Raw genomic sequence first — 27,277 nt, forward strand, 5'->3', positions numbered from 1 at the left:
TCACATCTCTTCACAACTTGTTCTTTGTGAAGTTCCATTTCTTTTATTGTATCTCTGCTCACATACCACCTTCTCAGAATGGTCCTCCCTGACCATTTTAACTAAAAGAGCCTGCCTCACATCCACTTTATATTATGAGTCACTCAGAAATGTTTTATATTTATAGGCTGTTTTCTCCATTAGAATATAACCTTGGGGCAAAGACTTTGTCTTTTCATTTCAAAATAGAGTGGATATATTTTCTATCATTCTTTCCATCCCTTTGCTGTAACCAGAACCTAACTTCTCTCACAACCCACTTGCCTCCTAATTCCTTGATTCATGAGTTGAGTTCTTGCATACTTCTTATTACCTCTGAGAAGCCACTGTTCCAGTGTCATCTTGGAATGTCCCCATTTATTCCACATTCTTCCCACCTTTGTACTCTTTGGTAATTTCCAGGACTCCATTTTTTCCTCCTTGATGATTATAATTTCTGGCTCACAGTCTTCTCTGTCCCTCTCCTTCCTGATTTGATGATAATTTTAATAGCAGTTCTTTCTTTTGTTTTTCAACTCTTATCTTTAGGTATCCACAGGTATGGTCAGATGCTACAGTCATCACTGAGACTTGTTCTGCCTTTATCATGAGCTCTGAATTTCTGCTTTCGACTTAGGAGTAACGTGCTTGTATATGTTAGTGAAGTTCTGTAATTCAGTCTTTATCAGTTTTATTATGTGCATCAGGATCAGCTGCGGAGCCTTGGTAAAGCCCAAGTATACTGGGTCATGCCCTCAGAGATTCTGATTCAGTAGGTGTGGTTTGATGCCCCTGAATTTGCATTTCTGTCACTTTTCTAGGTAATACTGAGCCATGTCTTTGAACCTGCATTTTCAGGAACACTGCTCTAAATCATACTTACCCCGCCCTCTTCTACTCTGCCTCAAGTTTCCATTCACATTCTTGATTTCTTTACTTTCTATTGATGATTTCTATGATTACTTTACTCAGGTAAAGGCCTTCTAAAGAGGGATTTCTCATGTTTTCTCTTCTTGAAATGAACATTTTTCTCTTTACCCTTTTCATGTTCTTTTTTCCTTCAGTGCCATTCTCTTTTACCTTGTTCCTTTGTCTCATTTTCTCCTGTTGATTTTTGGCTCTTTCTCAGTTAATATTTTGCATCTTAGTTTAAAAGTTTCTCCTACAGTAAATTGACCTTTTCCTTCACCCTCCAGATATGATCAAATAATCACTTTCCCTCAAAATATTGTTCCATTTCTCTCTTCCTTCCTCTGCCAAACTTTTGGAAGAAAACTAATGGCTTTACTCCTTTAGTGTATGTATCTTGATTTCTTTTCTTCTTTTTTTTGTATTGATTTTTTTCTTACGAAATGTATTGTCAAATTGGTTTCCATACAACATCCAGTGCTCATCCCAACAGGTGCCCTCCTCAATGCCCATCATCCATTTTTTCCTCTTCCCACCCCGCCCCCCCATCCATCCTCAGTTTGTTCTCTGTATTTAAGAGTCTCTTGTGGTTTGCCTCCCTCCCTCTCTGTTTGTAACTATTTTTCCCCCTCCCCCCTGGTCCTCTCTTGAGTTTCTCAGAATCCACATGTGAATGAAAATATATGGTATCTGTCTTTCTCTGCCTGACTTATTTCACTTAGCATAACACTCTCCAGTTCCATCCACGTTGCTACAAATGGCCAGATTTCATTCTTTCTCATTGCCAAGTAGTATTCCATTGTATATATAAACCACATCTTCTTTATCCATTTTTTAGTTCGATGGACATTTAGGCTCTTTCCATAATTTGGCTACTGTTGAAAGTGCTGCTAAAAACATTGGGGTATAAGTGCCCCTATGCATCAGCACTTCTGTATCCTTTGGATAAATTCCCAGTAGTGCTATTGCTGGGTCATAGGGTAGATCTATTTTTAATTTTTTGAGGAACCTCCACACTGTTTCCAGAGCGGCTGCACCAGTTTGCATTCCCACCAGCAGTGCAGGAGGGTTCCCGTTTCTCCACATCCTCGCCAGCATCTATAGTCCCCTGATTTGTTCATTTTTGCCACTCTGACTGGCATAAAGTGGTATCTGAGTGTGGTTTTGATTTGTATTTCCCTGATGAGGAATGATGTTGAGCATCTTTTCATGTGCCTGTTGGCCATCTGGATGTTTTCTTTAGAAAAGTGTCTATTCATGTCTTCTGCCCATTTCTTCACTGGATTATTTGTTTTTCGGGTGTGGAGTTTGGTGAGTTCTTTATAGATTTTGGATACTAGCCCTTTATCCGATATGTCATTTGCAAATATCTTTTCCCATTCCATCTGTTGCCTTTTAGTTTTGCTGATTGTTTCCTTTACAGTGCAGAAGCTTTTTATCTTGATGAGGTCCCAATATTTCATTTTTGCTTTTAATTCCCTTGCCTTTAGAGATGTGTCAAGTAAGAAATTGCTGCGGCTGAGGTCAGAGAGTTTTTTTTCCTGCTTTCTCCTCTCTTTGATGGTTTCCTGTCTCACATTCAGGTCCTTTATCCATTTTGATTTTATTTTTGTGAATGGTGTAAGAAAGTGGTCTAGTTTCATTCTTCTGCATGTTGCTGTCCAGTTCTCCCAGCACCATTTGTTAAAGAGACTGTCTTTTTTCCATCGGATATTCTTTCCTGCTTTGTCAAAGATTAGTTGGCCATACATTTGTGGGTCCAATTCTGGAGTCTCTATTCTATTCCATTGGTCTATGTGTCTGTTTTTGTGCCAATACCATGCTGTCTTGATGATTACAGCTTTGTAGTCGAGGCTAAAGTCTGAGATTGTGATGCCTCCCGCTTTGGTTTTCTTCTTCAATATTACTTTGGCTATTTGGGGTCTTTTGTGGTTCCATACAAATTTTAGTATTGCTTGTCCTAGCTTTGAGAAGAATGCTGGTGCAATTTTGATTGGGATTGCATTGAATGCATAGATTGCTTTGGGTAGTATTGACATTTTAACAATATTTATTCTTCCAATCCATGAACACGGAATGTTTTTCCATTTCTTTGTATCTTCTTCAGTTTCCTTCATAAGCTTTCTATAGTTTTTTCAAAAAATAGAAAGGGAAGGAAAACTTCCAGACTCATTCTGTGAGCCAACATTACACTTTGATTCCCAAAACAGACAGAGACCCAGCAAAAAAAGAGAACTACAGGCCAATATCCCTGATGAATATGGATGCAAAAATTCTCAACAAGGTACTAGCAAATGGAATTCAACAGCATTTGAAAAGAATTATTCACCATGATCATGTGTGATTCATTCCTGGGCTGCAGGGCTGGTTCAATATTTGCAAATCAATCAACGTGATACATAACATTAATAAAAGATAAGAACCATATGATCCTGTCAATTGATGCAGAAAAAGCATTTGACAAAATTCAGCATCCTTTGTGAATAAAAACCCTTGAGACAGTTGGGATAGAAAGAACGTACTTAAACATCATAAAAGCCATTTATGAAAATACTTATTTCTTAAAATCTGCTTTGGTTTCCAAAGTTTTATTGGACAACCCATTCACTGGTCACGTGACTCCAAGGTCTTAAATGTAGAGATCTCTGCCAGTCTGTGCAGTACTTTATATTAACTCTCCTTTACCCTTTAAAATTTCTGTTCCTTTGCTTTGTAGTCAATGCTTTTCATTTTTGCTTTTCTGATTACTTCTATTTTCATTCATAATAATACCCTTTAATCCTTCTCTGCTTTTTCTTGAAGTGTGGAATACTTTCCCTACCATCTAAATTTGTGCTATCTAGTATGGCAGCCAGTAGCCAAATGTCCCAGTTGCAATATGGCTAGTTCTGACTGAGATAATCTAATCTGTTAGTATATAATATGTACTGGATTTTCAAGATGTAAGATGAAAAAGAGAATGTAAAATGTCTCACTAAGTTTTAAAATCTTGAATATATGTTAATAATATTTTAGATATACTGGCTTAAATAAAAATATTGCTAAAATTAGTTTTACCTGTTTCTGTTTTTAAATATAGCTATTACACCTGTGGCTTGATTATATATCTGTTCAGCAGTGTTCATCTTTCCTTAAAGATCCTCCAGATGAGTTTTCCATGTAATACACATTTCTCTTCTGAATTACAATACCAGTTCTGGAACATTTAGTCCCCATCCCCCACCCCCCATAACATACTAAGCTTCTTTAGAACCAGGGTAATTCCCCATAGTGCTTTACATATACTGGGATATAGAGATAAAAGAGATAGAAATATGAAAAAATGTATATACATACAAAATAAAATGAATAAAGGACTTGGCTAGCATTATCACTTTGTCAAAGAGGATACTTACAGTAGATAATGCCTGTTGTGAGGTTTTTGCTAAATATGATGGGAAATATGAGGGCTTGATGTGAAGGGGAGGTGAGCCTTTGCTCTGAGATATTAAAAATCTAACATGTACTTACCCCAAGGATATTCAGTCACCCCAGGCCACGCTGGTGGTTCTGAACTATGCTGTTGTGATTTTACCGCCATCTGGTGTCAGGATTAGGAAACTGTAGTTCAGCCTTTTGCCTACTCCCTTACCCTGCCTCCTGCTGGAGAAAAGTAGGCACTCTTTCCTCTGCATATGAGCCTGTATCTTCACACCCTAGATAAGTTATCAATAAGAACTCTAATTTCAGTGTAGGAAACCTTTATTCTCCTCCTTGGAGTAGGTTTTCCTTGGCTTCCTTAGTAATTTACCAGTTTCCCTCATGTTTCTGTGGCTATTCTGTTTCATTCTCAGATAGCCCATTTCTCTCCCAATGTAGTAATTTCCTAGTCCTAAGTGTTCCCTTAATCTAGTCCTAGATTCTAGGTCCTACCCAAGGCTTTAAATAGAAAAAATTACATAATAATCTATTTATAGAAAAATTTATAGTTATAGCCAAAAAGGTTCTTCTAATCTTGACATTGGTATGTCATTGGTAGGCAACTGCCTACTAAGATGTTACATGAGCATCTCAAGCTTAAAATATTCAAGGCTAAATGTGGATCTCCTACCCCACCCCAGTTTCTCAAATCTGTTTTTTTCATTTCAGTAATCCATCATGCCAGGATTCTGGGAATCGTCTTGGCAACCCCCGTCTCTTATGCTCATTAGTCAGACATTCACCATGTTCTATTGAGTCTACAAAGATACATTCTTGTATGTGTTAAAGTAGTCCCCTGTTCTGACCTTATCTAAGCTACCACTGTCTTTTGTCTGCCTGAGTAAGCTCCTAATTAGTCTCCCTGCCTATACTCTTGACTGCATTCACATGTTTTATTTGTTTATTTTTAAATTTTTAAAAATGTTTTTATTTATTTTTTTGAGAGCGAAGACAGAGCGTGAGCAGGGGACGGGCAGAGAGAGAGGGAGACACAGAATCCGAATTAGGCTCTAGGCTCTAAGCTGTCAGCACAGAGCCTGACACCAGGCTCAAAATCAGGAACCACGAGATTATGCCTGAGCCGAAGTCAGATACTTAACCAACTGAGCCACCCAGTCATTCCTATTTGTTTATTTTTTAAAGTAGGCTTCACGCCCAGCATGGGGCTTGAACTCACAACACTGAGATCAGTGCTTAGCAACTGAGCCACACAGGTGCCCTGCCCCCTATGTTTATTTGTTTAATATCAGCCTCTCCTTCTAGCCTGATAGTTCCATGATGAGGGAGGGACTGCATGCATTTGGTTCACCATTGGGTCCCCAGCACCTAGTACAGTTCCTAAGATGTGTGTAATGCATATGTAGTCACTTGGTTCTCAGTGATGTTGATATGGCTCCTATTGTTTTGGTAACTCAACTTGAATGTATTAGAATTTCTTGAATTCTTTATTTTGGCAGTAGTATTTTGTCAGTTCATTTATCATGAATGAGTTTTAGTTATTTTCTACTTTGGTCCAGGAAACTTAATTGTACCTGTAAGGACAATATGTATTGGGTATTAATCTGCCAATGACAACTTAAATATTAGGGACTGCTGATCAATATACTGAAATTATTTTCTTTTTTTTTTTAAGTGTATGTTTATTTATTTATTTAGAGAGAGAGAGAGTGAGAGTGAGAGAGAGTGTGTGTGTACAAGCAGGGGGAAGAGCAGAGAGAGGAGAGAGAGATAATACCAAGCAGGCTCCACAATGACAGTGATGTGGGGCTTGATCTCAAAACCCGTAAGATCATGACCTGAGCTGAAATCAAAAGTTGGACACTTAACTGACTGAGCCACCCAGGCACCCCCTGAAATTATTTTCTGGGCATTTGAAATTACAGGCCAGTGGTTTATCTCTCAGCATTCTTCTGTCTGAATTGCAGTGTTCCTTAATTTTAATATGGAAGTATACTTGCTAAATCTTCAATTAAAACCTGTTTGACTCTGGGTGTTCGTTTAAATAGAGGCCCAGGTCTTGATAGTTTGAGTAATTTTGATTTGCTTTGATATTTTAAAGTTGGTTTTGTTTTCTAAAGTTTTAGAACTCAGACTTAATTTCTGCTTTGAATTGATTATATTGCTTAATAAGGAAATTCAATTTGTAAAAGTAGAGGTGAGTTATTAAAAGCTGGTGTTTAGAGGTAAGCAACAATCTGTACACTAAGGATGCAAACTCAAGAGAACAAGGACTTAATAGGTATATACCAGGGTTTCTCAACATTGGTATTACTAACATCATGGGTCAGATAGTTTGTTGTTGTTGTTGTTGTGTGTGTGTGTGTGTGTGTGTGTGTGTGTGTGTGTGTGTGTGTGTACATACGAGACCTGTCCTGGGCATTGTAGGATTTTAGAGCATCTCTGGTCCCTACTCACAAGTGGCAACCCCTCCTCTCCAGCTGTGACAACAAAAATGTCTGTAGACATTGCCAACTGGCACGAGGGAAGCAAAATAGCAATTAAAAAACCGGTAGTATAGACTATAGAAGAGGATCATAGTCCATTAAATGTCTCACTTGGGAAATCTTTGGCATTCTCTAGATGTCACTGGGAATGTGGTAGCTCTGTGGAATATTGCTAATGGCAAACGGAAGTAGAGACTATAGGACTGTGTTTTTCACAGTTTAAAATTTCTGTTTGCTTAGAATAAAGTAACTTTTGCCCTTAACTACTTGGTTCTACCCCAAACTGAAGTAATGTAGCATTCTAAATCACATTTCACCAATAAAATTTCATTTTGTGGACTGACATTAGAAGTTCAGTGGTGATTAAAAAAAGGGGGGGGGAGTGGGGAACCAAGATTACAGTAAAGAGCAGCTTGTAATCAGAGCTTTTGCCATTTGTATTGTGTATATATAACTTACAGGATATAATTCACTTTTTCTTTCCCCAAAGGGACATGAGAGACGGCTTTAGAAGAAAAAGTTTCTACCCTTCCCATTATGCAAGAGACCGATCTCCTCATAAAAGAGACCCTCCTTTTTTCAGAGAATCGCCTGTAGGTCGAAAGGATTCTCCACACAGCAGGTCTGGCTCCAGCGTCAGTAGTAGAAGCTACTCTCCAGAAAGAAGCAAATCGTACTCTTTCCATCAATCTCAACATAGAAGTATGTATTTTTAAGATTTCTTTTACAATCTCCACTAATGAGGAAGTATTGATTCAGATTGCCTTATAGGTATTGCTAAGAGAGAAATTTTTTTAGCCTTTTATTTTGAAAATTTTAAAACTTCTAGAAAAGTTGAAAGAATAGTATAAATACCACACAGATTTTTTTGGAACCGTTTCAAGTTGTGGTCCACATTGACATTTTACTTCTAATTCTTCAACACAGAAGATGTGTGTTTGTAATCATGTTGGAAAGTTACACACTCTTATATTTTCTGCTAGTTCCTGTGTTAGTCCATTCTCTTCAGTCTTCTGTCAGTAGAAGATATCTATCTCTATATATGTGATTAGTATATTTTTCATGAAAAATCTCAGTGGTTTCCCCTAAATACAAGGTGTAGCCTTATTTATAGATGTTAGAGCTAAATCCTACCTTAGGTTCATTTTTTTTTTTTCCAACCTCCAATTTGTTTGTTTGTTTGTTTGTTTTATTTGGAGTACCTAGACCTGCATGGCATTCTGTGCAATCATAGCATGGCATTCTGGCTGAGTTGCTCAGTATGTATTGGAATAAATAAATGAAGCAACTTTTTTAGATAATCTGTTTTATTTTTCTGGACTCCACTGCCTGCAATTGAGCTCATTTACAAACACTTCCTCCTGCCTGCTAAATGCAAGGCACTGTGTTAGATAGAAGGATATCCCTGTCACCAGGGACTGGAATATATTTAGGTATTTTCCCCTTAACTAACAACAATTTTATCAATATGTAAATATAACAGATACAAGATAATTTTTTTTTAATTTTTTATTTCTTTGAGAGACAGAGAGTGCATGAGTAGGGGGTGGGGCAGAGAGAAAGGGAGAAAGAGAATCCCAAGAAGCTGTGTACTGTCAGTGTGGAGGCCAACGCAGGGCTCAAACCCACAAACTGTGAGATCATGACCTGAGCCGAAATCAAGAGTTGAACATAACCAACTGAGCCACCCAGACACCCCTAAAATATAACTTTGATAGAAGAATTGATATGTCATAAATGAGTTAACCTGGCATGAGCAGGTCAAGGTGAGAGAGATTCTCACTCTGGGAGTTAGAAGAACACATCATGGAGGAAATGACATTTGGGCTCATCTTTTATTTCAGATTTCTACAAGTAAAAGTATCTTCTAGGTGGGGAGAATTACAAGCCAAGATACAGACACCAGAAAAGTCAAGGATATTTCTTTTTCTTTACCTTTTTTTTTTAAGTTTCATTTATTTATTTTTTGAGAGAGAGAGAATGAGCAGGGAAGGGGCAGAGAGAGAGGGAGAGAGAGAGAGAATCCCAAGCAGGCTCCCTACTATCAGCATGGAGCCTGATGTGGGGCTCAAACCCACAAACTGTGAGATCATGACCTGAGCTGAAATCAAGAGTTGGATGCTCAACCTACTGAGCCACCCAGGCACCTCTCTTTTCCTTTACTTTTTAACTTCCTTCCTATTAAATGTTCTTCCAAAGTATAAGAGTTTTAGTTTAACAGCATTTGCTTCCTACATGTTCGGACTGAGAGAAGGTTACTTCAAATCATTAGATTGTCTCCATTGTAGCTGTTGCTGGATTCCTTTATTTAATGAAAATTTATCAATTTTTTACTGATTTCAGAGCTAAGTAGAGTGAGGCTTGCAAAAAAAAATATTTTTGGATACATGTATATGAATGGTCATACAGGAGGTAAGAATGTCATTTGAAGGATTTATAACAAACATTGTAACTTACATATGCCCACTTGCTTAAAATAAACATATAGTTCCAGGTAACTGAAAGCTTTTCTTTGGAGTTCAGGCTCTACAGTTGGGTATTTTCTCCTTTGTTTTACTTCCCTCTTTCCCACCCTCTCCCCTTTCAAGAGGATAAATAACATCTGAGTTCTAAAGTACACTCATATGCACAGATGTAAATATTAGCCAGACACCTTCTGAGAAGATGTATTTTTTTTTTTTTTTTTGATGTGTCTGACTTAAATACAAATATAATGATTAAGAGGAGGAAAGTATCTTTGGAAACTGATTATGAAGGCTTTTGAACAAAACATGAGTAAAATGGAAGCTTAAGATTCTTGACAGCTTGTAGTGAATCTAATTATTAGTGAATTTGTCTTTTTCCAATTCTCCTCTAAAACATATTTTTAGGGAGGAATTTTATGTCAGCTTTCTGCCTGGTAGTTAGTAGCCGAAACTTTAAAATCTTGAGATGAAATTGTAGGGAAGCCACATGTGATGCTCCTGTCTTAGGGTCTCCGTATACTTTTCCCCATCCTTTGTGGTCAAATTGTTTTACTATCTGGAGTGATGAATAGATAACAGAGAAAGCTGGAAAACTAAAATACGGTGCAAATTGAGTGAAATAGAACATATGACTTTGGTATGCCTTCATGTTTATATTATTAAGTCATTTAGCTTCAAAAGTTAAGTTCTTTAATCAAGAAAAATGTTTGTTCTGGGAAAACTCTCTTTACAAGTTACTTGGGTTGTAACACTTTGGACTGAGCTATTGAAATGTTTTTCTATACTCCTTTCATGTAAATAGTTTTCAGAATAGTTACATAAGATCATCTTGCAAAAAGTTAATGGAGAAGTCTTATTTTAAACATTAAATAGAAGAAGTAACTGTTATGTTACACATTTCTGATACTAATTCTTGCTTTGAATCTAAATGTCACAGATAGTGATGGCACCTTGCTGTTCTTCAAAAAAGGACTGTGAAACAGGGTCCTTAAACTATCATTTAAATTGGGTTAATTAACAACAATGTGTTAATTTAGTTTTTTAATGTAAGTTAAAATTTGGGCAAAAATTTTAAATGTTTCTACAAATAACAGGTAAAAACAATTTTCTTACTTTCCTAATGCCCTCATTTTGCTAAGTTTAACTTTCAATTTTTTGCTTTTTGTTCATACTTTTCAGAGTAATTTTAATTTAATAATCACTAGTAGTTTGGTCATGGTAACCATTTAAAGACTAATTCTTCCTGATTCTTCTGTGCATTTAGTGTATCTCTTATATGATTAATTATAAGCCACAGAGTGGTTTTCACTACTTTTTTATCTTAACTACTTATTTCCCATTTTGTGCTTACACTCACATATACATGTCTACATATGTATTTGATTAAATTTCTTCTATAGCCTTTTGAGTTAAACCTGTAAACCTTGCACTGCTTTGTAGAGTAATTATCCTCCTAAATCAAAATGTTATTTTCATTCTGTGCTTTATATATAAGAATTTTCTGCCTATAACTTAACTGGGTTTACCTGTTCATACCTGTCACTATAATATTATTTTTTGTTCCTTTTTGTTGTCCATATTTATATGCTAAGTGTAGGTTGTCCTAGTTAACCTCATTGCCTTTCCCTTTGTTCATTATGATACTGTTACAGTTAAAATTGTTGTATGTGTATCCTGTATATTTTTACTTGAAGTTTATTTTTATTCCTATTAATCCAACCAAATATTTCCCCATTTGTCAACTCTCAGATATTTATTTCCTTTTTTCCTCCTCTTTCTCAATTGAATCTCATTATTTTCCTATCTTAATTACTCTTTTGTTGAGGATAATTATTTAACATTAATAGGTGATACCAGAAATCACTCAGGTCAGTTTCCTGTCCTCATTCTTTGTTAAAATACTTCCTGTGATAAATTTACTATATCACAGTCCAGTACTTCCATCTTTGTATAGTTCATTTTTTATGATACAATTAAAGCTTGTCTTGTAACATCTATGCAATACTAGTTATTTGTCTTAGAGCCATAAAAATGTTTCTTCTTTTTTTATGTTGTAACATTTCATGTATCTGAAAAATACGATCATAATCTTCTTGGTTTTTTTTTTCCCCCACAGGTTCAAGTATATTTAGTTCCTTCAGCTTTTATTTGACATGTTTTCAGAACTTTGCTTTCCTAATTTTCTTTCTGTTCCTTTTAAGTTGTGATGCCAGAAGTGAACTTTTACTTTGTCAACTGGACTGTATTACTGGCCCTTATCGAGACTGTAGGCAATTGAAACCTAAGCCATCTTCACATATATTACTATTTAACAAAATGCCCTTCAGCCTGTATTTTTTTTTTTCATGTAGTTTATACATTAAAAGAAATCTAGGAATGCTAAATTTCATATAATTAACTTTGGCTTATTATTTTCTTCTATAGAGATCTTAAAATCTCAGTGATTCTGTATATTTGCAGCAGATAAAAATAGCAGTTTCATCGACAAAGGAAATATGCTTTGGGTTTTTTATTAGTCATTAATAATTATGTTGACTGGCAGATAGCCAAATTTAGAAACCTCTAGAGACCTCTGTCGTGGACTTCAACCATTTTTCTGCATTATTTTTAACTAGTTGTGATCCTCTTATCTTCCTTTTCTCTTGAGGATTTCATGGAAGACTTTATCAGGTGATTTCTTGAAACTCTTAAGTTAGAATGAATTTCCTCTATCAAAAAGGGACATAAAAATTACCTTGTTTTGCTTTGTAAATCCATTGTGGCTCTAGGGATGATTATTTAAATACACAGAAACTACATCTTTGTTAATTTGTTCTAAACATTTGCCTATGGATTATTCAGATTTACCACTATGCTTATACATTAATTAGGCTGTTTGACATTTTGGTAGAATTTTTAAATTCCATTACTGTGGAAGATTTGCAAGCTTATTATTTTTGTTGGGATATATCTTTTTTTCTGTAGCTCTGACTTTGGACCCAGTATCCCTTTATTTTCTTGAGATCAGCAGCTGTTATTAAGAATAGAAGATTTATTTTATTTTATTTTATTTTTTATTTTATTTTAATTAAAATTTATTTATTTTGAGAGAGATGTGCGCACACAAGCAGGGGAGGGGCAGAGAGAGAGTGAGAGAGAAAATCCCATGCAGTCTCAGCACTATCAGCACAGAGCCCGACGCAGGGCTCAGACACACAAATCGTGAGGTCATGACCTGAGCCGAAATCAAGAGTCAGACACCTAACCGACTGAGCCAGCCAGGTGCCCCTAGAATATCATTTTAAAGACTGTCATTCATCAGTGTTTAAGCCTTTTTGCAGGCACATCTTCTAAGATGACTGAAAATGTACAAGAATTAAAAATACTATTTTGAGAAGAGTGTATTTGGAAGGTAGACTCCATTATTAAACTTAAGTATAATGGGAAAAGAGACATGTCTTAAGACCTTTGGCTGTGAATATATTTGGAAGTCGACATGACTCTTTGGATTATTACCGAAATTCTAATAAATTTAAAGGTTTAATTCTACATTTAAAAAGAAGGCTTCTTTGGTGCAGGTTTAGAGTGGTGATGGTAATAGAAATCAGAGCATGTATATTTTAGGTAATAGGGAGGACAAACCCATTCTCTTGGCAGCTGAATATCATAGCATTTTTTGGTTTGAAAGTGACTGTATTTGTGTTCAGTACTCATACAGTCTTGTATTCATCAAAGATAAATTTCACATAAATGGTTTGCCAAGCAAGAGGGATCCAGTCTTTGCTCTCTGAGTTTATGATCTGGTGAGGGGGACAAACCATACATTCCATAGGAATAGACATTTTAGGTAATGTCTGAAGAGTGAGTAGAAGTTGGTAGAAGGAAGGAAGTGGAGAAGGATTATTCGGATGAATGTTGTATCATATTAGGAGATCCTGAACTATACTTTAGTATTTTCTTAGAAGATCTTGGACTTTGATCCAATGTATTATTGTGCTGTTAAATTTGATTGTACAATATATTGTTCTTGATTGAGAATCTGTTGATTACTCATGAGAGCTTTGGCTATGAGTTTCCTGGGTGAATCCTAGGAATACAGGTATAACTTTTCTGGCATCACAATGATTAAGATTCTAAAAACAGTAATCAATTAATGATGTTTCCATATGTGTAGGCATTTATAACATCTCTGTTTAGGGACTTAATACATTTTGTCAGCATACATTCAGAATATGTACAGTTAGTATAATGTTTTATTTATATTTTTAAAAGCAAGCCCATGTGGTTTTAGCTGATGTATTAAAAGGAGAGCTCTGTTCAGAAGTTCACTTCCAAATATTCATAGTTAATCTACCTTTACTTGTTACATCTCTAACCTCTTAGAGATGATTGTTTTGGGGAAGCAGAGGTGGCATAAGCTTTCTCTACCCCTTTATCTAGTTTCTTTTTTTCTGTCATTTTTATTTGGTGTCTGTATCACAAGACCATTTCTCTTGTGTCCTTTCCATTTTCTCTTTCATACCTTCTTGACCAATAGGGTCTCTGGGAAATCATGTTCCTCCCAACCAAGAGCCCCAAATTTTCATGTCGTTATCCATGATCCAGAAAATAAATCCTTTCCTTAGTATCTGTGTAGCCACCACATCTTCATTTGTTCATATCTTCATTTCTCTTTCACAGCTTCAGCTGTCAAAGGAGATGTGAATGTCCTACCTGTGCTGTGAAGTTTGTTTACTGATAAGACTTTCATGCAGAAGTACCTGTTTTCCTCCTGTATGTTAGGCATTGTACCAAGAATTGAAAGGTTTTAAGACATGGTCCCTAACTTTATCCTCTCTAATGATGATTTTAATATTTTTTCCTAGCAGTGTCCTTTGTTCTTACATGGGTTATCAATAATTAATAATAGTTGGTAGGCTTGGAGGAGTCTAGTTCTTTTCGTCATCACTTTCCAGAAGAAGGTACATGTCTGAAGTTTTATTTTGTTCAAGGAGTCATCAGATACTGTTGATGTTCATATCAGTTATTCTATTCAAAGAGTCACCAAATATTGTTAAATCTTATAATACTTTTAAATGTTTGTTGAAACATTAAGTTGCTTCTCCGTGGGAAGAACTTTTTACCTCATCTGTGGAAACAATGTTCCTCTTCATCTTCTTCCTCCTCATTTATTCTTTTACTTACCAGTACATTGACTTGGATTTCGACTCTCATATTGCCACCTTCAGAATTGTCCTTTGCTAGTTTCTTTCTTCTATCCTAATTTGGAGTTCACTTTATTTAGCATGTTACAGCAAAAGTGTTGAGTCTTTTTGCCCTGCTCTCAAGCAGGGAGTTAGGGTCTGCTTAGTAAGATCACCTGTGAGGTAAATTTGAAGTAAAGGCTAAATAGCTGAGGAGTAGCATCCTATTAGTTAGAAGTATAAAGGTATGAGTGAAAGAAGTGGATTTAAGAGACATTTGTATTCATAATGTTGGTTGGAGCCATGTAAGAGTAGCAAGCAAAAACGAAGTTAGGAGGAATACTCACATTTAGGAAATAAGAACCAACAGAGAAGAAAGAGAAATATGTAGTTAGTAATATGTAGGAGGACAAACACAGAAGTACAAAGGCATGAGAACCAAATGGCAATATATTAAGAAAAACTTGTTTTATTTTTTAGTTTTTTGAAATTTATTTATTCATTTTTAATGTTTACTTTTGAGAGAGAGAGAGAGAGAGAGAGAGCGAGCAGGGGAGGGGCAGAGAGGGAGACCCGGAATCCAAAGCAAGCTCCAGGCTCCAGCTGTCAATACAGAGCCTGACGCAGGGCTGGAACTCACGAACTGCGATAACATAACCTGAGCCTAAGTTGGTTGCTTAACCTACTGAGCCACCAGGTGCCCTTATTTGTTTTTTGTTTTTTGTTTTTTGTTTTTTTTTTAAGTAATCTGTGCCCAATTTGGGGCTCAAACCCACAACCCCAAGATGAAGAGTCCTATGCTCTACTGAGTCCACCAGGTGACTCAAGAAAAACTTGTTTTTAAATCATTAAAATACTATAATAGAATACAAGAGGAGAACACTTAGTTTTAATATAAACAGATCATTGAAAACTCTAAGATGAAGAGTGTGAGCATAATAGGGTTTTTTTCCATTATCTCTTGTGTTAAAAAACAAAACCGTGTAAAACTTAGTGGGTTAATACAAGCACTTATTTATGAATCTGCAGTTTGAGCTGGGTTCAGCTGGGTGATTTTATTGGTCTGTTAGGATATTATTAAACAGCCCAAGCTTTTTTTTATGGATAGGAATCTGTAGTTAAATGTGATTACTACAGTGTCTCTGAAATTTGGTATCAAAATCAATAAATCAATAAACACAGCAGCTGTAGTGTGTTGATAGACTGACTCTCCAGGGGAACAGCACGTGATTTGTGGTATTTGCCATGGAGTGAATACTACCATCTCAGGCTACTGATGTAGAGTCACTGAACTTGGAGTTTGGAAGAGATGTGGACAAACCACGATTATCAGCTAATATGAGCCATCCCTAGACTCCAGACACTTCTTGTAAATTGTCAGTGTTCTCATCTCTTGATCTACAAAGAATTTGAAGCAAGTTAATAAAATAAACACATAACAAAAAAGGATTCAGTAAATTGGTGAAGAATATTCTATAGGAGAAACATGTGACAATAAAAGTCAGAGTAAATGCCACTGTGAAGGTGCTGAACAGTTGTAGTTGAATAAGGATTTAGCTAAAACAAAGAACTGTTCAGTAATAGTGTTCACAGTGTACTTTAGAAAAAAAAAAAAAAACAACAGATCACCTGCTGAAGAGGAACAAAAATTGTCCTGATGACAGATCAGTTAACACAGGGAGAGGATATTGCATCTTTTAACAACATTCTTGCAGAAGTAGGACGGCAAATGTTGGCATATTTCTTAAAATATATTTTTGAAGTTTATTTATTTTGAGAGAGAATGAGAGAGCACACGTGTGCAGGGCAAAAAGAGGGAGAGAGAATCCCAGGCAGGCTCGACACTGTCAGTGCAGAGCGCAAGTGCGTGGCTTGTACTCACAAACTGAGATCATGACCTGATTTGAAATCAAGAGTCTGGACACTCAGCTGACTGGGCCATCCAGGCAGCCCCTTAAAATATTTTTTTAATGCAAGGTGCTAACTGTACCAAAACAATTCTCAGAAAAAAATTAAAGTGGCAATTTGAGATCTGTACTAGAAAATTTTGTAATGTTAAGGAGTTTGCATCTTATTGGAAAGATATCTGGGAGCTCTTATTAGCATATTTATGCTATTTAAACTTAATTATGTCTGCATCACTAAGTGATGTGTGGGTAAGGAAGCTAACAAAATATTTACAAGATTGGAAATATGGGTCAATTAGGGGTTCTAGCAAGACAGTAGTTGTGGATTTGTTTATAAAGAAAATCCATATATGAGAAATTTTGTATGAAAAGAAGTAGCAAGATTTAGTAATGGGCTACTTTTGAGAGTAAGTCAGAATGACCTTTGCAGGTAGTTACTGTAAGCCCAGGTAACTGATATGATACACCATGCAAACTTTACCAGTATTCTTTTTAATTCCTAGTGGTGATTCATCTTTCTCTCTTGAGTTTGTGTGTGTGTGTCATTTTTAACCAATCCTTTGCCAACTTTATGATGATTAGAATAGGTGCTTACAGTGATGAGTAAGCCCTGATCCTTGTCTTCAGCTTTAGGTGTCTTATCATATAACCCTTTTCTCCTTCTTTTCTGCTCATGCTATCCTTGGTTAGCCTAATCTTAACACTTTGTTGTTGTCATACCCAATTAGCTTCTGATCTTAAAAACAGAAATTTTCTCCTGTTTGTTCTTACTCTTCAGTGGCTGTTGCTCAGGCAGCCCAATTTGAAGGCAGGGTAGAAAAGAAAGGGTTTAGGGTCACCAGCAAAAATACTCAGAAGTTCCTGTTCTCATCACTCCTACTTCTGGGTTCTTCTCTTGTCCCTCCTGGGCACAGAGGTGCTGGTGTTAATTCCTCCTTGCCCACCTTTCCCTAGAGTCCATCCGTGCTGGTGCCTCCTACAAACGGCAGAATGAAGGAAATCCAGAAAGAGGTGAGTTTTGAGCTAGATTTTGATTTGGGATTGTGAAGGGGTGGGGGACTTGAATTGAAAGAGGTTACAGAAATGGGAAAAGTGTGTAACTGCTCCATTAGTCTTTAGTTGGAACCATAATTAAAATGTTTTTTAATGTTTATTTATTTTTGAGACACACACACACACACACACACACACACACACACACACCCCACACACAGATGTGAGCAGGGGAGGGACAGAGAGAGAGGGAGAAACAGAATCTGAAGCAGGTTCTAGGCTCTGAGCTCACCAGGCGCTGAGCTGTGAGCACAGAGCCCGACATGGGGTTCTCACAAACTATGAGATCATGACCTGAGCTCAAGTCGGACACTTAACTGACTGAGCCACCCAGGTGCCCCCAGAATTTAATAGTAATAGATATAGGTAGTAGGATATGGAGGGAATATGTGAGTTGGTTGTCTGGGCTAGCCATTCCTGGTCAGGAATAGCCACCTCAAAGGAGATGGAGATCTGTAGAATAAACAAACCATTGACACATAGGACCTGATAACGGGAGGATCAGAGAATTTCTTTTTACCTTTCCTGTGTTCTTTCTGTTGTAGCATCCTTTTTCTTTATTCTTTGCTTCTTGCCTGTCCCTGCCCTTCATGCAACAGGTATATATGAGTAGATGTGGAGATATGATCTACCACTTGCTCTACCCTTCAGTATTCTTTGCTTCTGCACACTGAAATTGGTTGAAATCTGCTTAAATTAGCCCTTAATGCAGTTCTAATCTGGGAAGATCCTAAGACTACATTTGGTACTGTAATTGACATACCTGCAGTGCTGATTTCGTGTTTGTCAGATTTTGCTGAGTAAGAGATTAACAGCTGCTTGTTCCATGTCTAGCTTTGTGTCAGAATTGAGAGCCTATAAATACGCCTTTAATTAGCATAGTTTGCTGTGCTGATTGGTCAAGCCCTCAACTTCTTTCAAGGAATTGCTTATCTTAATAGAATGGGGAGGTCACTGTATCCTAAGGGTAGAAAAATAATTTATCTTTTCACCTAATTTTTGACTTACTGTTTTCTTAAAGGACTTGAACGAGGTAGGCCCTGGCTATTCAGAAATAAGCTATGATACTTGGAACTTTTGGTGCAGTGGAATAGACCGACACTGTCACAATATGATGTGGAATTTGCCATACGCAATGGAAATACAGTAGAAAATGACTAAATAAACCGTGTTCTTAATCATTTTGGGATGTAGGGATGGTTGGTATTTTTTGGTTTTTAAGGTCTACAAGAATTTTTAAAATGATTTTATTGTGAAAGCCTCTTAACATCACAAGTTAAAAGATTCTAGGATTAACGTCTTTTATAAGACTGTTGGAGTCTCAGAGGTAGAATACTGTGCCTAGAGCAGGCATTCTCGTCCTTGGCACTGTTGACATTTGAGGCTGGATAATTCTTTGTTGGGAGATGTTGTTTTGTGCATTTGTAGGGTGTTCTGGCAACATCCTCAGCCTCTACTTACTGTGTGCCAATGGCACTCTACCACTGGTGACAGTAAAAAATTACCAGATGTCCCTGGGGAGGTGAGAGAAGTGCCTGCAGTGAAAGGCTTTCCAAGTCTGTAGGACATTGGAAAGAGATGTTATTCACTATTGCCCTTGAGCCTTTAGGCTCTTACTTAGCAATCTTGACCATGGCAGGAAGAGCTTAAGAGGCTTTGTGACTGAAGCTGGCTTTGCCTCAGTTTCAAGGTCGTTTTGTCTTTGCTTTTGCTCTTGACTGCTTTCTTGGCCTTAACCCACTGTCTAGTCTTGACCAGCTTCCATGTCACTCCAAACTTAGTGGCACCTTCTCCTTTTCTCTGCAGTTTAATTTTGTCAGTTTTCTTAGCAATGTAGAGCAGAAATTTTATATTATATTTGACACATACAAATAGTTTAATGAAATGTTTTTGTATCAGTAACAGCTCATCGTTATTTTTATGATTATATTTAACTAAAACAATTTTCTGTGTTGTTGAACTGACTAAAGTAATATTGTTTAAATCTAGTTTCTGGCTTCACTTTCTATAAAAATGATACACATATAGCACTACATTAGTGTCTATAGTGACTGAAGATAAAGGGTAATGATTATCTCACACAGATTTATTTTTAACCACTTAACAAATATTTGGGTACTCATTCATACCAGGCATTGGATTGGTGCTCCATATTATAATTTTTCTAGTTTTCATTTTTTAAACTAAACATTTCAGGAATATCTGCTATATTTCCCTACATACCCCTTGCTTTGAGCTGTCATTTAATTAGCTAGTTCTCTTTGTGGTATTTATATAATAACTACTCTTGAATTTTTATTGTGATAAAAGTTAGCTTTTAGGAACTTGGAGGAGGAAGCATTTATGAGTTTAGTCTTTTGCCATTCTGGAGGTCTTCTCAGTGGTTCTGTGTTGGCTAACTGGCCTTGATATGGCCTGAATTGCCAAATATGATGTCCATTGGTTCTAGGTTATTTGAAATTTTTTATGGTGCACAGCCCTGGAAAGAGATAGGTGGACTTAGGTATTAACAGATTTAACTTAATAATGTAATGAAGACTTCACTACTAAAATGAATTTATAACGCCCCCTCTCATTTATTCAATTACAAAGTCACTCTAATTGAAAACAAATGAGCTAGAAAATTGCATTTTATGTTTTCTTAAACAGGTAAAGAGAGACCTGTTCAGTCTTTAAAAACATCAAGAGACACTTCACCCTCAAGTTCTTCAGCAGTTCCTTCATCAAAGGTTTGTTATATTTTAAAAATCAGTTTAAAGAGGAATTACAAAGTAAACGAGATGGACTGTCTGGTACAGGTGCTTTTATTCTTTACTGTCAAACCTAATGAGGATAATTTGCTGCATTTAAATGTTTGAATCTTAAGTAACCACAACTTGAAGGTAGCTATCAAAATAAATGAGCAGTTTTCTCGAAGACTTTTTTTCCACAGATTATGCTAAAATTGGTACTTCAGCCATTGCGCATCTTGACCATAACAAGATGGGGATGAATATTCACATAGGGCATATTTGAGGGGACTGTGTTTTTATTTTGGGAGACGTGAGTAAGGCAGAGACCTAACATTTATTGTATAACTACTTGATTCTAGTTATATTTTAATATATATATTTTTTGTATGCATACAGAAATCCCATGGTATAAGTAGTTAGATCCATTTTATAGAAAAGGCTCAGAAGTTAAATAATTTTCTCAAATTATTTCACTGGCAAATTCTTTCAAACATTTCAAGAATACTAATCCTTCCCAAACTCTTCTAAAAAATAGAAGAGGAGGTAATACTTCCAGGCTCATTTTGAGGCCGCATTACCTTTCTACCAAAACCAGACAAGAACAGTACGAGAAAAGAAAATTATAGGCCAGTATCTCTGAGAATGTACATGTGGAAATCTTCAACAAAAATACTGCCAAACCGAATTCAACAGCACATTAAAAGTAGCGTACACCATGATCATATGGGATTTATTCCAGGGATACAAGGATGATGAATTACCCACAAATCAAGCAGTGTGATATATTGCATCAGCAAAATGAAGGATAAAAATATATGATCATCTCAATAAATGCAAAAAAATAGCATTTGACAAAATTCAACATCCATTCATGATAAAACCTCTGAACAAACTGGGTATAGAGGAATAGAACCTCAACATAATAAAGGCCTGATATCGCAAGCCAGAGCTAACATCATACTCTGTGGTGAAAAGCTGAAAGCTTTTCCTTGAGATCAAGAACAAGACAATTGGCCCACTATTGCCACTTCTAACCAACATATGACTGGAAATCCTACCCATAACAGTTAGGTAAGAAAAAGATATTAAAAAACATCCAAATTGGGAAGGGAGAAGTAAGACTTTTTTTGTTTTGCAGGTGACATTATATTATATATAGAAAACTCTTAAAGACTCCACCAAAAAGCTCTTAGAACTAATACATAAATTCGGTAAAGTTGCAGCATACAAAATCAATATGCAAAAGTTGCATTTCTATACACCAGTTATAAACTATAAAAAAAAGATAAGAAAATATTCCCAGAGCGCCTGGGTGGCTCAGTCAGTTAAGCGCCCGAGTTTGGCCTAGGTCATGATCTCGCGATTCGTGAGTTTGAGCCCCATGTAGGGCTCTGTGCTGACAGCTCAGAGCCTGGAGCCTACCTCAGATTCTGTGTCTCCCTCTCTTTCTGCTCCTCCCCTGCTTATCCTCTGTCTCTTTCTGTCTGTTAAAAATAAATAAATGTTAAAAAAAAAAAAAAAGAAAGAAAATAGTCCCATTTACAGTAGCATCAAAAAGAATAAAGTACTTAGGAATAAATTTAGCCAAGGAGGTGAAATACCTTTACACTGAAAACTCTAAAACAGTGATGAAAAAAGTTGAAGAGTTGGATGCTTAACCCACTGAGCCACCCAGGTGCCCCTTTAGCTTAGAATTTTTATATCTTAGTCTGTAGCATAGGCCTGTAAACAGTATTGTGGGAATCAGGTGATCCAGAAAAAAACGATTTATTTTCTTCATTTTTATATTGACCTCATGAACTGATTGATCTTCTTCAAATATTTTACTATAACTGATTTGTAACAGTGAATATGGAAACAAACAAACAAAAAAAACTGAAGTACGAAGCACTAGTGATAGGTACTCTCAGGTCTGTTACTTCTCTTGATTCTCACAACTACTTTGTAAAACTGAATATTATTAATACCTGTTTTGTAAATGTGGAAACCAAGGCTTCGCAGTGTCATTAATTATGCATATAAAATCATTTATCTAGCAAGTGATGAAGCTGGCATTCAAATCCTGTAACTCTAAATTCCATACATTGTTTAATATCGTATATGGTTGAAGAAGAGAAGCAGTGGAAATATAAAAAAATGAAATTTAAGTGTATAAATTTTGTGTAAAGAGTATGATTTTTGTAAATTATTATAAATTATGAAAATAGCATGTCTGACTTTTCTACTGCATTAATTAGGAATTCACCTTGATGACATTTTGGCATTATTTATTTCATTGAATATAATAAAGATACAAAATTTAAATCAGTATGATGTCCTGTATAGTTCAAATACTATTAGTATATTAATTTTTTTTGTTCTTTAAGATGAATTTTTAAAGCTCTGTGTAAATGAAATTAGAAGTCAGATCTATTCTGTGAGTCCAAAAGGAATTGCCAGTTAGAGAAAGTCTATGTTGAATATTTTTGAAAAAGCAAATAAAAGATGTATTTGTTCTCTATATACATTTGGAGGCTTACATAATTATAAGTGGGATGTACTTCTTGATGTATTTGAAGTTTAAATGCTTTTGAGGATTGTAATAGAACTGTGCTTCTGTTTTTATTAGGTGTTAGACAAACCCAGTCGCCTAACTGAAAAGGAACTTGCTGAGGCTGCAAGCAAGTGGGCTGCTGAAAAGCTGGAAAAGGCAGATGAGAGTAACTTACCTGAAATTTCTGAGTATGAGGTAAGGAATAATGTCCCCTTTAGGTTTCACATAAAGAGTTTTGTCTGGATTTTAAATTATGGGTGGGAAATACTTGGTTTGTTCTAGTTCTGCAAAACACATGGGGAAAACATCCTCATGAATTATTAACGTGTACCACACAGAGTAATAGTATGATTATGAATGACTCTGTGTTCAGTAATTGTACTATACCTGAATTTCTCTGGTAGTTTAGAAGTGAGAAAATAGTATAAATATGGAATATAAGGAGAATGCATTATATATAAGCTTCTTTTATGTTTTTTTTTGTTGTTGTTGTTAAAAGTATCTCTCGAAATCATGCTAAGCCACTAGTCATAACCAGCGAATTCAGAGCAAAAATCTGTTTAGACCTTAGATCTTGGACTGTATTTATATTACATGCTATTTCTCTGCAAATTATCTCATAAATATCTCAAGAAATGGAATTATTCATTGTTGGGTTACCTGTGACCTTTGGTGAGTCTTGAGTACCAAAAGATGAGAGCATTTTTGGGTCCAAAGAATACTATTCATGAACCTTTGCATTAAAATATTTGAAAACGAACTCAAACTTCTCTGTATAACTTGTAACCTCTCTAATAGGGAAATGTAGATGCTTCATTGGCAAAATTAAGCTTTTCAATTCAAGTGTTGGTCTAAGATTATTTTGGCATGATATGCAGAAAATATAAAAATCTCTGTACCATGACCAATTACATAGATTTGAAAATTTCTGGCTTTTCAATAAATTTTAAGATACCTTTATTAGAAAGTTCTTTGATAAAATGGATCAAGCAATGGAATTTGATATAAAACTCATATACTGGGGCACCTGGGTGGCGCAGTCGGTTAAGCATCCGACTTCAGCCAGGTCACGATCTCGCGGTCCGTGAGTTCGAGCCCCACGTCGGGCTCTGGGCTGATGGCTCAGAGCCTGGAGCCTGTTTCCGATTCTGTGTCTCCCTCTCTCTCTGCCCCTCCCCCGTTCATGCTCTGTCTCTCTCTGTCCCAAAAATAAATAAACGTTGAAAAAAAAAAAAAATCTCATATACCTACATAAATCTTTGTATACCTACAAACATTGTTTCCAGAGTAATAATGTACACTGCTCATAGAAAGTACAAACCAGTATAGACTCTATCAGTGCTTACACAAATAAAGCTTTTCATTTTTAAAATGCTGGTTTGTCATTTAGATATCAGTTGTTCTTAAGTAGGTCAAGGTTTCCTTGTTATTGTACCTATTAAAGTAGATATTTATGTGTCTTTTTTTTTTTTGAGTGAGAGAATGCATGCATGAGAGTGTGCAGGGGAGAGGCAGAGGCAGAGGGAGAGAGAGAAACATAAGCAGGTTCCATGCCCAGCTCAGAGCCTGACATCTGGCTGTATCTCAGGACCGTGAGATCACAACTTGAGCCAAAATCAAGAGTCAGACACGTACCCAACCAGCCATCCAGGCACTCCTCTACGTATTCTTGAGTATATATGTATCAACATGATCTAGCTGTTCTTCTTTGGCACCTTTTCAGCACAATTTTAAAGCATGAACAATAAAGTAATTTAACAGGGCCATTTTGTTTATATTCTTTAATAATTACAATAGTGGGTTTTATATTAATCTATATACTCAAAATTGCTATTTTAGAAAACTGATAATTTTTCTCAGGATTTTAAAACTTCTAAAAATTCTGTTTTCTTGTTTAATACCCTTCAATTAGCAAGGCTTTATTAAGATATATTCATCACCCCCATCACTTTTTTTTTTTTTTTTTTTTTTTTTTAAGAGAGAGAGAGAGAGAGAAAGAGCACCAGCCTAGGAGAGGAGGAGAGGGTTGGGCTTGTTGGGGAGAGAGAGAGAATCCCAAGCAGGCTCCGTGCTCAGCTGGAGCCCGATGCAGGGCTGGGTCCCCTGACCCTGGGACCATGGCCTGAACTGAAATTAAGAGTTGGAAGCTCAACTGACTGAGCCACCCAGGCACCCTTTCCCCCCCATCATTTTTTATGTCTCTTAATTAAAAAAAAATGATAAACAGTCCTCACTGTCAACCTGCCCTAGGTTTTAAATACTTCTGTTCTTTCATCATTGTTTGAATGGATCTTGACTGAATAGTCAGTTACATTGGGTCTTTTTAACCTCCTTATTTTTTCTCTTAAAATATGAACTGAATTTGCTAGATTTTGCATTAATAAGAAGCTAACAAGTAATAAAGAGCTAATTAGTAAGTAGCTAATAAGTAATCAAGAGCTCCCTGTAAGTGGAGTCATAGGTCAGTCACAGTCTTTTGTTGGACCAAAGGCAAGGTGAGTGAGAGTAGGGTTGAGATCTCTTTATTATGTTTGTTACATGGTGTACATCATTAATGTCTTTAAAAAAATTTTTTTTTCTTTTAGCGTTTATTCATTTTTGAGAGACAGAGCGTGAGTAAGGAAGGGGCAGAGAGAGAAGGAGACATAGAATCTAAAGTAGGCTCTAGGCTCTGAGCTGTCAGCATAGAGCCCGATGCAGGGCTCGAACTCACTGACCATGAGATCATGACATGAGCCAAAGTCAGACGCTTAACTGACTGAGCCACCCAGGTGCTCCCATCATTAATGTTGACTTGAGCAGCAGCATCAATTTATAGCCCTGTCTAAAATGTTTTTCAAGTTATAGTGATACTTTCTTATACTGGAAATAAAGCAGCTGGGAAATTTTTATGGTACTGTTGTTCTTTTATTTAAAAACTTAATCCCATAGGACACCTGGGTGACTCAGTTTGTTGAATGTTGGACTCTTGATCTCAGCTCAGGTCTTGATCACAGGATCCTGAGTTCAAGCCCCACATTGGCTCCACACTGGGTGTGAAGCCTACTTAAAAAAAGTCATTAAACAAAAGAACTTGATCCCACCATATCTTATTAAAGTTTTGCTCAGATAGTAAGTAACCTCTGTTCTCAGGCAGTTGTTAAATAGTTACTCATTTCAGTGATCTGTGCTTTTTGAGAAATAGAATTTTTTTTTAAGTAATTAAAAAAAAGTTTTTAAGTTCATTTATTTTGAGAGAGAGAGAGAAAGCATGAGTGGGGAAGTGCAGAGAGAGAGAGAGAGAGAATTCCAAGCAGGCTTTGCACTGTCATTGCAGACATGAGGCTCAAACCTGTGAACCATGAGATTATGATCTGAGCTGAAGTCAGACACTTAACCGACTGAGACACCCAGGTGCCCTAAGAAATAGAATTTTGACTTTAATTTTGTAAACTCATATCTGATTAGGTAGAATAAACTATAAGGAAAAAAGGCTTTGATGCGAAGAAAGACATTGGCATAGTACTGTGTGTGTGTGTGTGTGTGTGTGTGTGTGTGTGTGTGTGTGTGTGTGTTTAAATGTAGTTGCAGTATTTTTATTTTATAAAATTTGGGTTTTTTTTTTAAGATTTTATTTTTTTTTAAGTAATTTCTACACCCAATATGGGGCTTGAACTCAAAAGCTGAGATCAAGAGCCCCTCAGTCTACTGACTAAGCCACCCAGGTGCTCCTTTATGTTACTTATTAAGTAATGGTCCATGTACTTCAGAAACATTGTGTAGATTTATTTTTATGACTAGGGACAGATTAAATATTTAGCTTTCCAGTTTATCTTCTCTTGCTGCTGTGAATATAGTTTTAAACAATTTGGGAGACCGTGTAATTTACCGAAAGTTCAGTGAAATTGAAGATACATTCAGTGATATGCTTAACCATTCAGGAATGTTGTAATTCAATCTGCTGTTCAGCTTTATACTTTTACCTTTTGGGCTCTAATAGAGATTTCCCAAAGTATTTGATAGAATAGTAATTCTAAAGAGTCTTAATGATCTGAGGGGAAGAAAATATTCTATTAGCCAGTATGTTTGGGAAATGCTAGATTTAAAAGAGGTATGTTAGGGGTGTCTGGGTGGTTCACTCAGTTAAACATCTGACTCTTGATTTTGGCCTAGGTCATGATCTTACGGTTCTTGGCTTTGGGGCCCTTGGGTTTGAGCCCTAAGTCAGACTCAGCACTGTAGGTGCAGAGCCTGCTTGGGATTCTCTCTGTCCCTCTCTCACTCTCCCCCTCCCTCTCTTGCACTCTTTCACTCTCTCTCAAAATAAATAAACTTTATAAAAAAAAAAAAGATTACTTTGATATTGCAACACTTTTCAGGGATTTTAATATGTTAATATGATCATCAGTGGTCTGTGAAAGGAAGATGGATAATAAAATTCACATAATTGAGCAGACTTGACTATGAAACTTTTCACAGTACATATTTTAGGATTAGTATTTTAAGTTACATATTTTCAGAAAATAATACCATACTGGCTTTCTAATAGCTTATTTAAATTTGCTAAGTATTCATTCTGCATCTACTTATGTCAAACACTGCATTAGAGACACCAT

At 36.2% G+C, this 27,277-nt stretch overlaps 1 protein-coding gene across 13 annotated transcripts in view; it reads left to right on the top strand.

Annotated features, from left to right (window-relative positions):
- PPHLN1 (periphilin 1) overlaps positions 1–27,277 on the top strand; it is a 135,101-nt gene that overhangs the window by 47,953 nt on the left and 59,871 nt on the right. For 8 of the 13 annotated variants that reach the window (XM_045465843.1, XM_045465834.1, XM_045465831.1 and 5 more), the window contains 4 exons: positions 7,321–7,532; positions 17,319–17,375; positions 20,067–20,146; positions 22,758–22,877. In XM_045465843.1, coding sequence (XP_045321799.1) covers positions 7,321–7,532; positions 17,319–17,375; positions 20,067–20,146; positions 22,758–22,877 — 469 coding nt within the window. The remainder of the gene's footprint in view (positions 1–7,320; positions 7,533–17,318; positions 17,376–20,066; positions 20,147–22,757; positions 22,878–27,277) is intronic. The other 5 variants (XM_045465845.1, XM_045465838.1, XM_045465836.1 and 2 more) reach the window with 1 other exon arrangement.

This window comes from Leopardus geoffroyi, chromosome B4 (genome assembly GCF_018350155.1).
Source record: "Leopardus geoffroyi isolate Oge1 chromosome B4, O.geoffroyi_Oge1_pat1.0, whole genome shotgun sequence".
Classification (NCBI taxonomy): Eukaryota; Metazoa; Chordata; class Mammalia; order Carnivora; family Felidae; genus Leopardus; species Leopardus geoffroyi.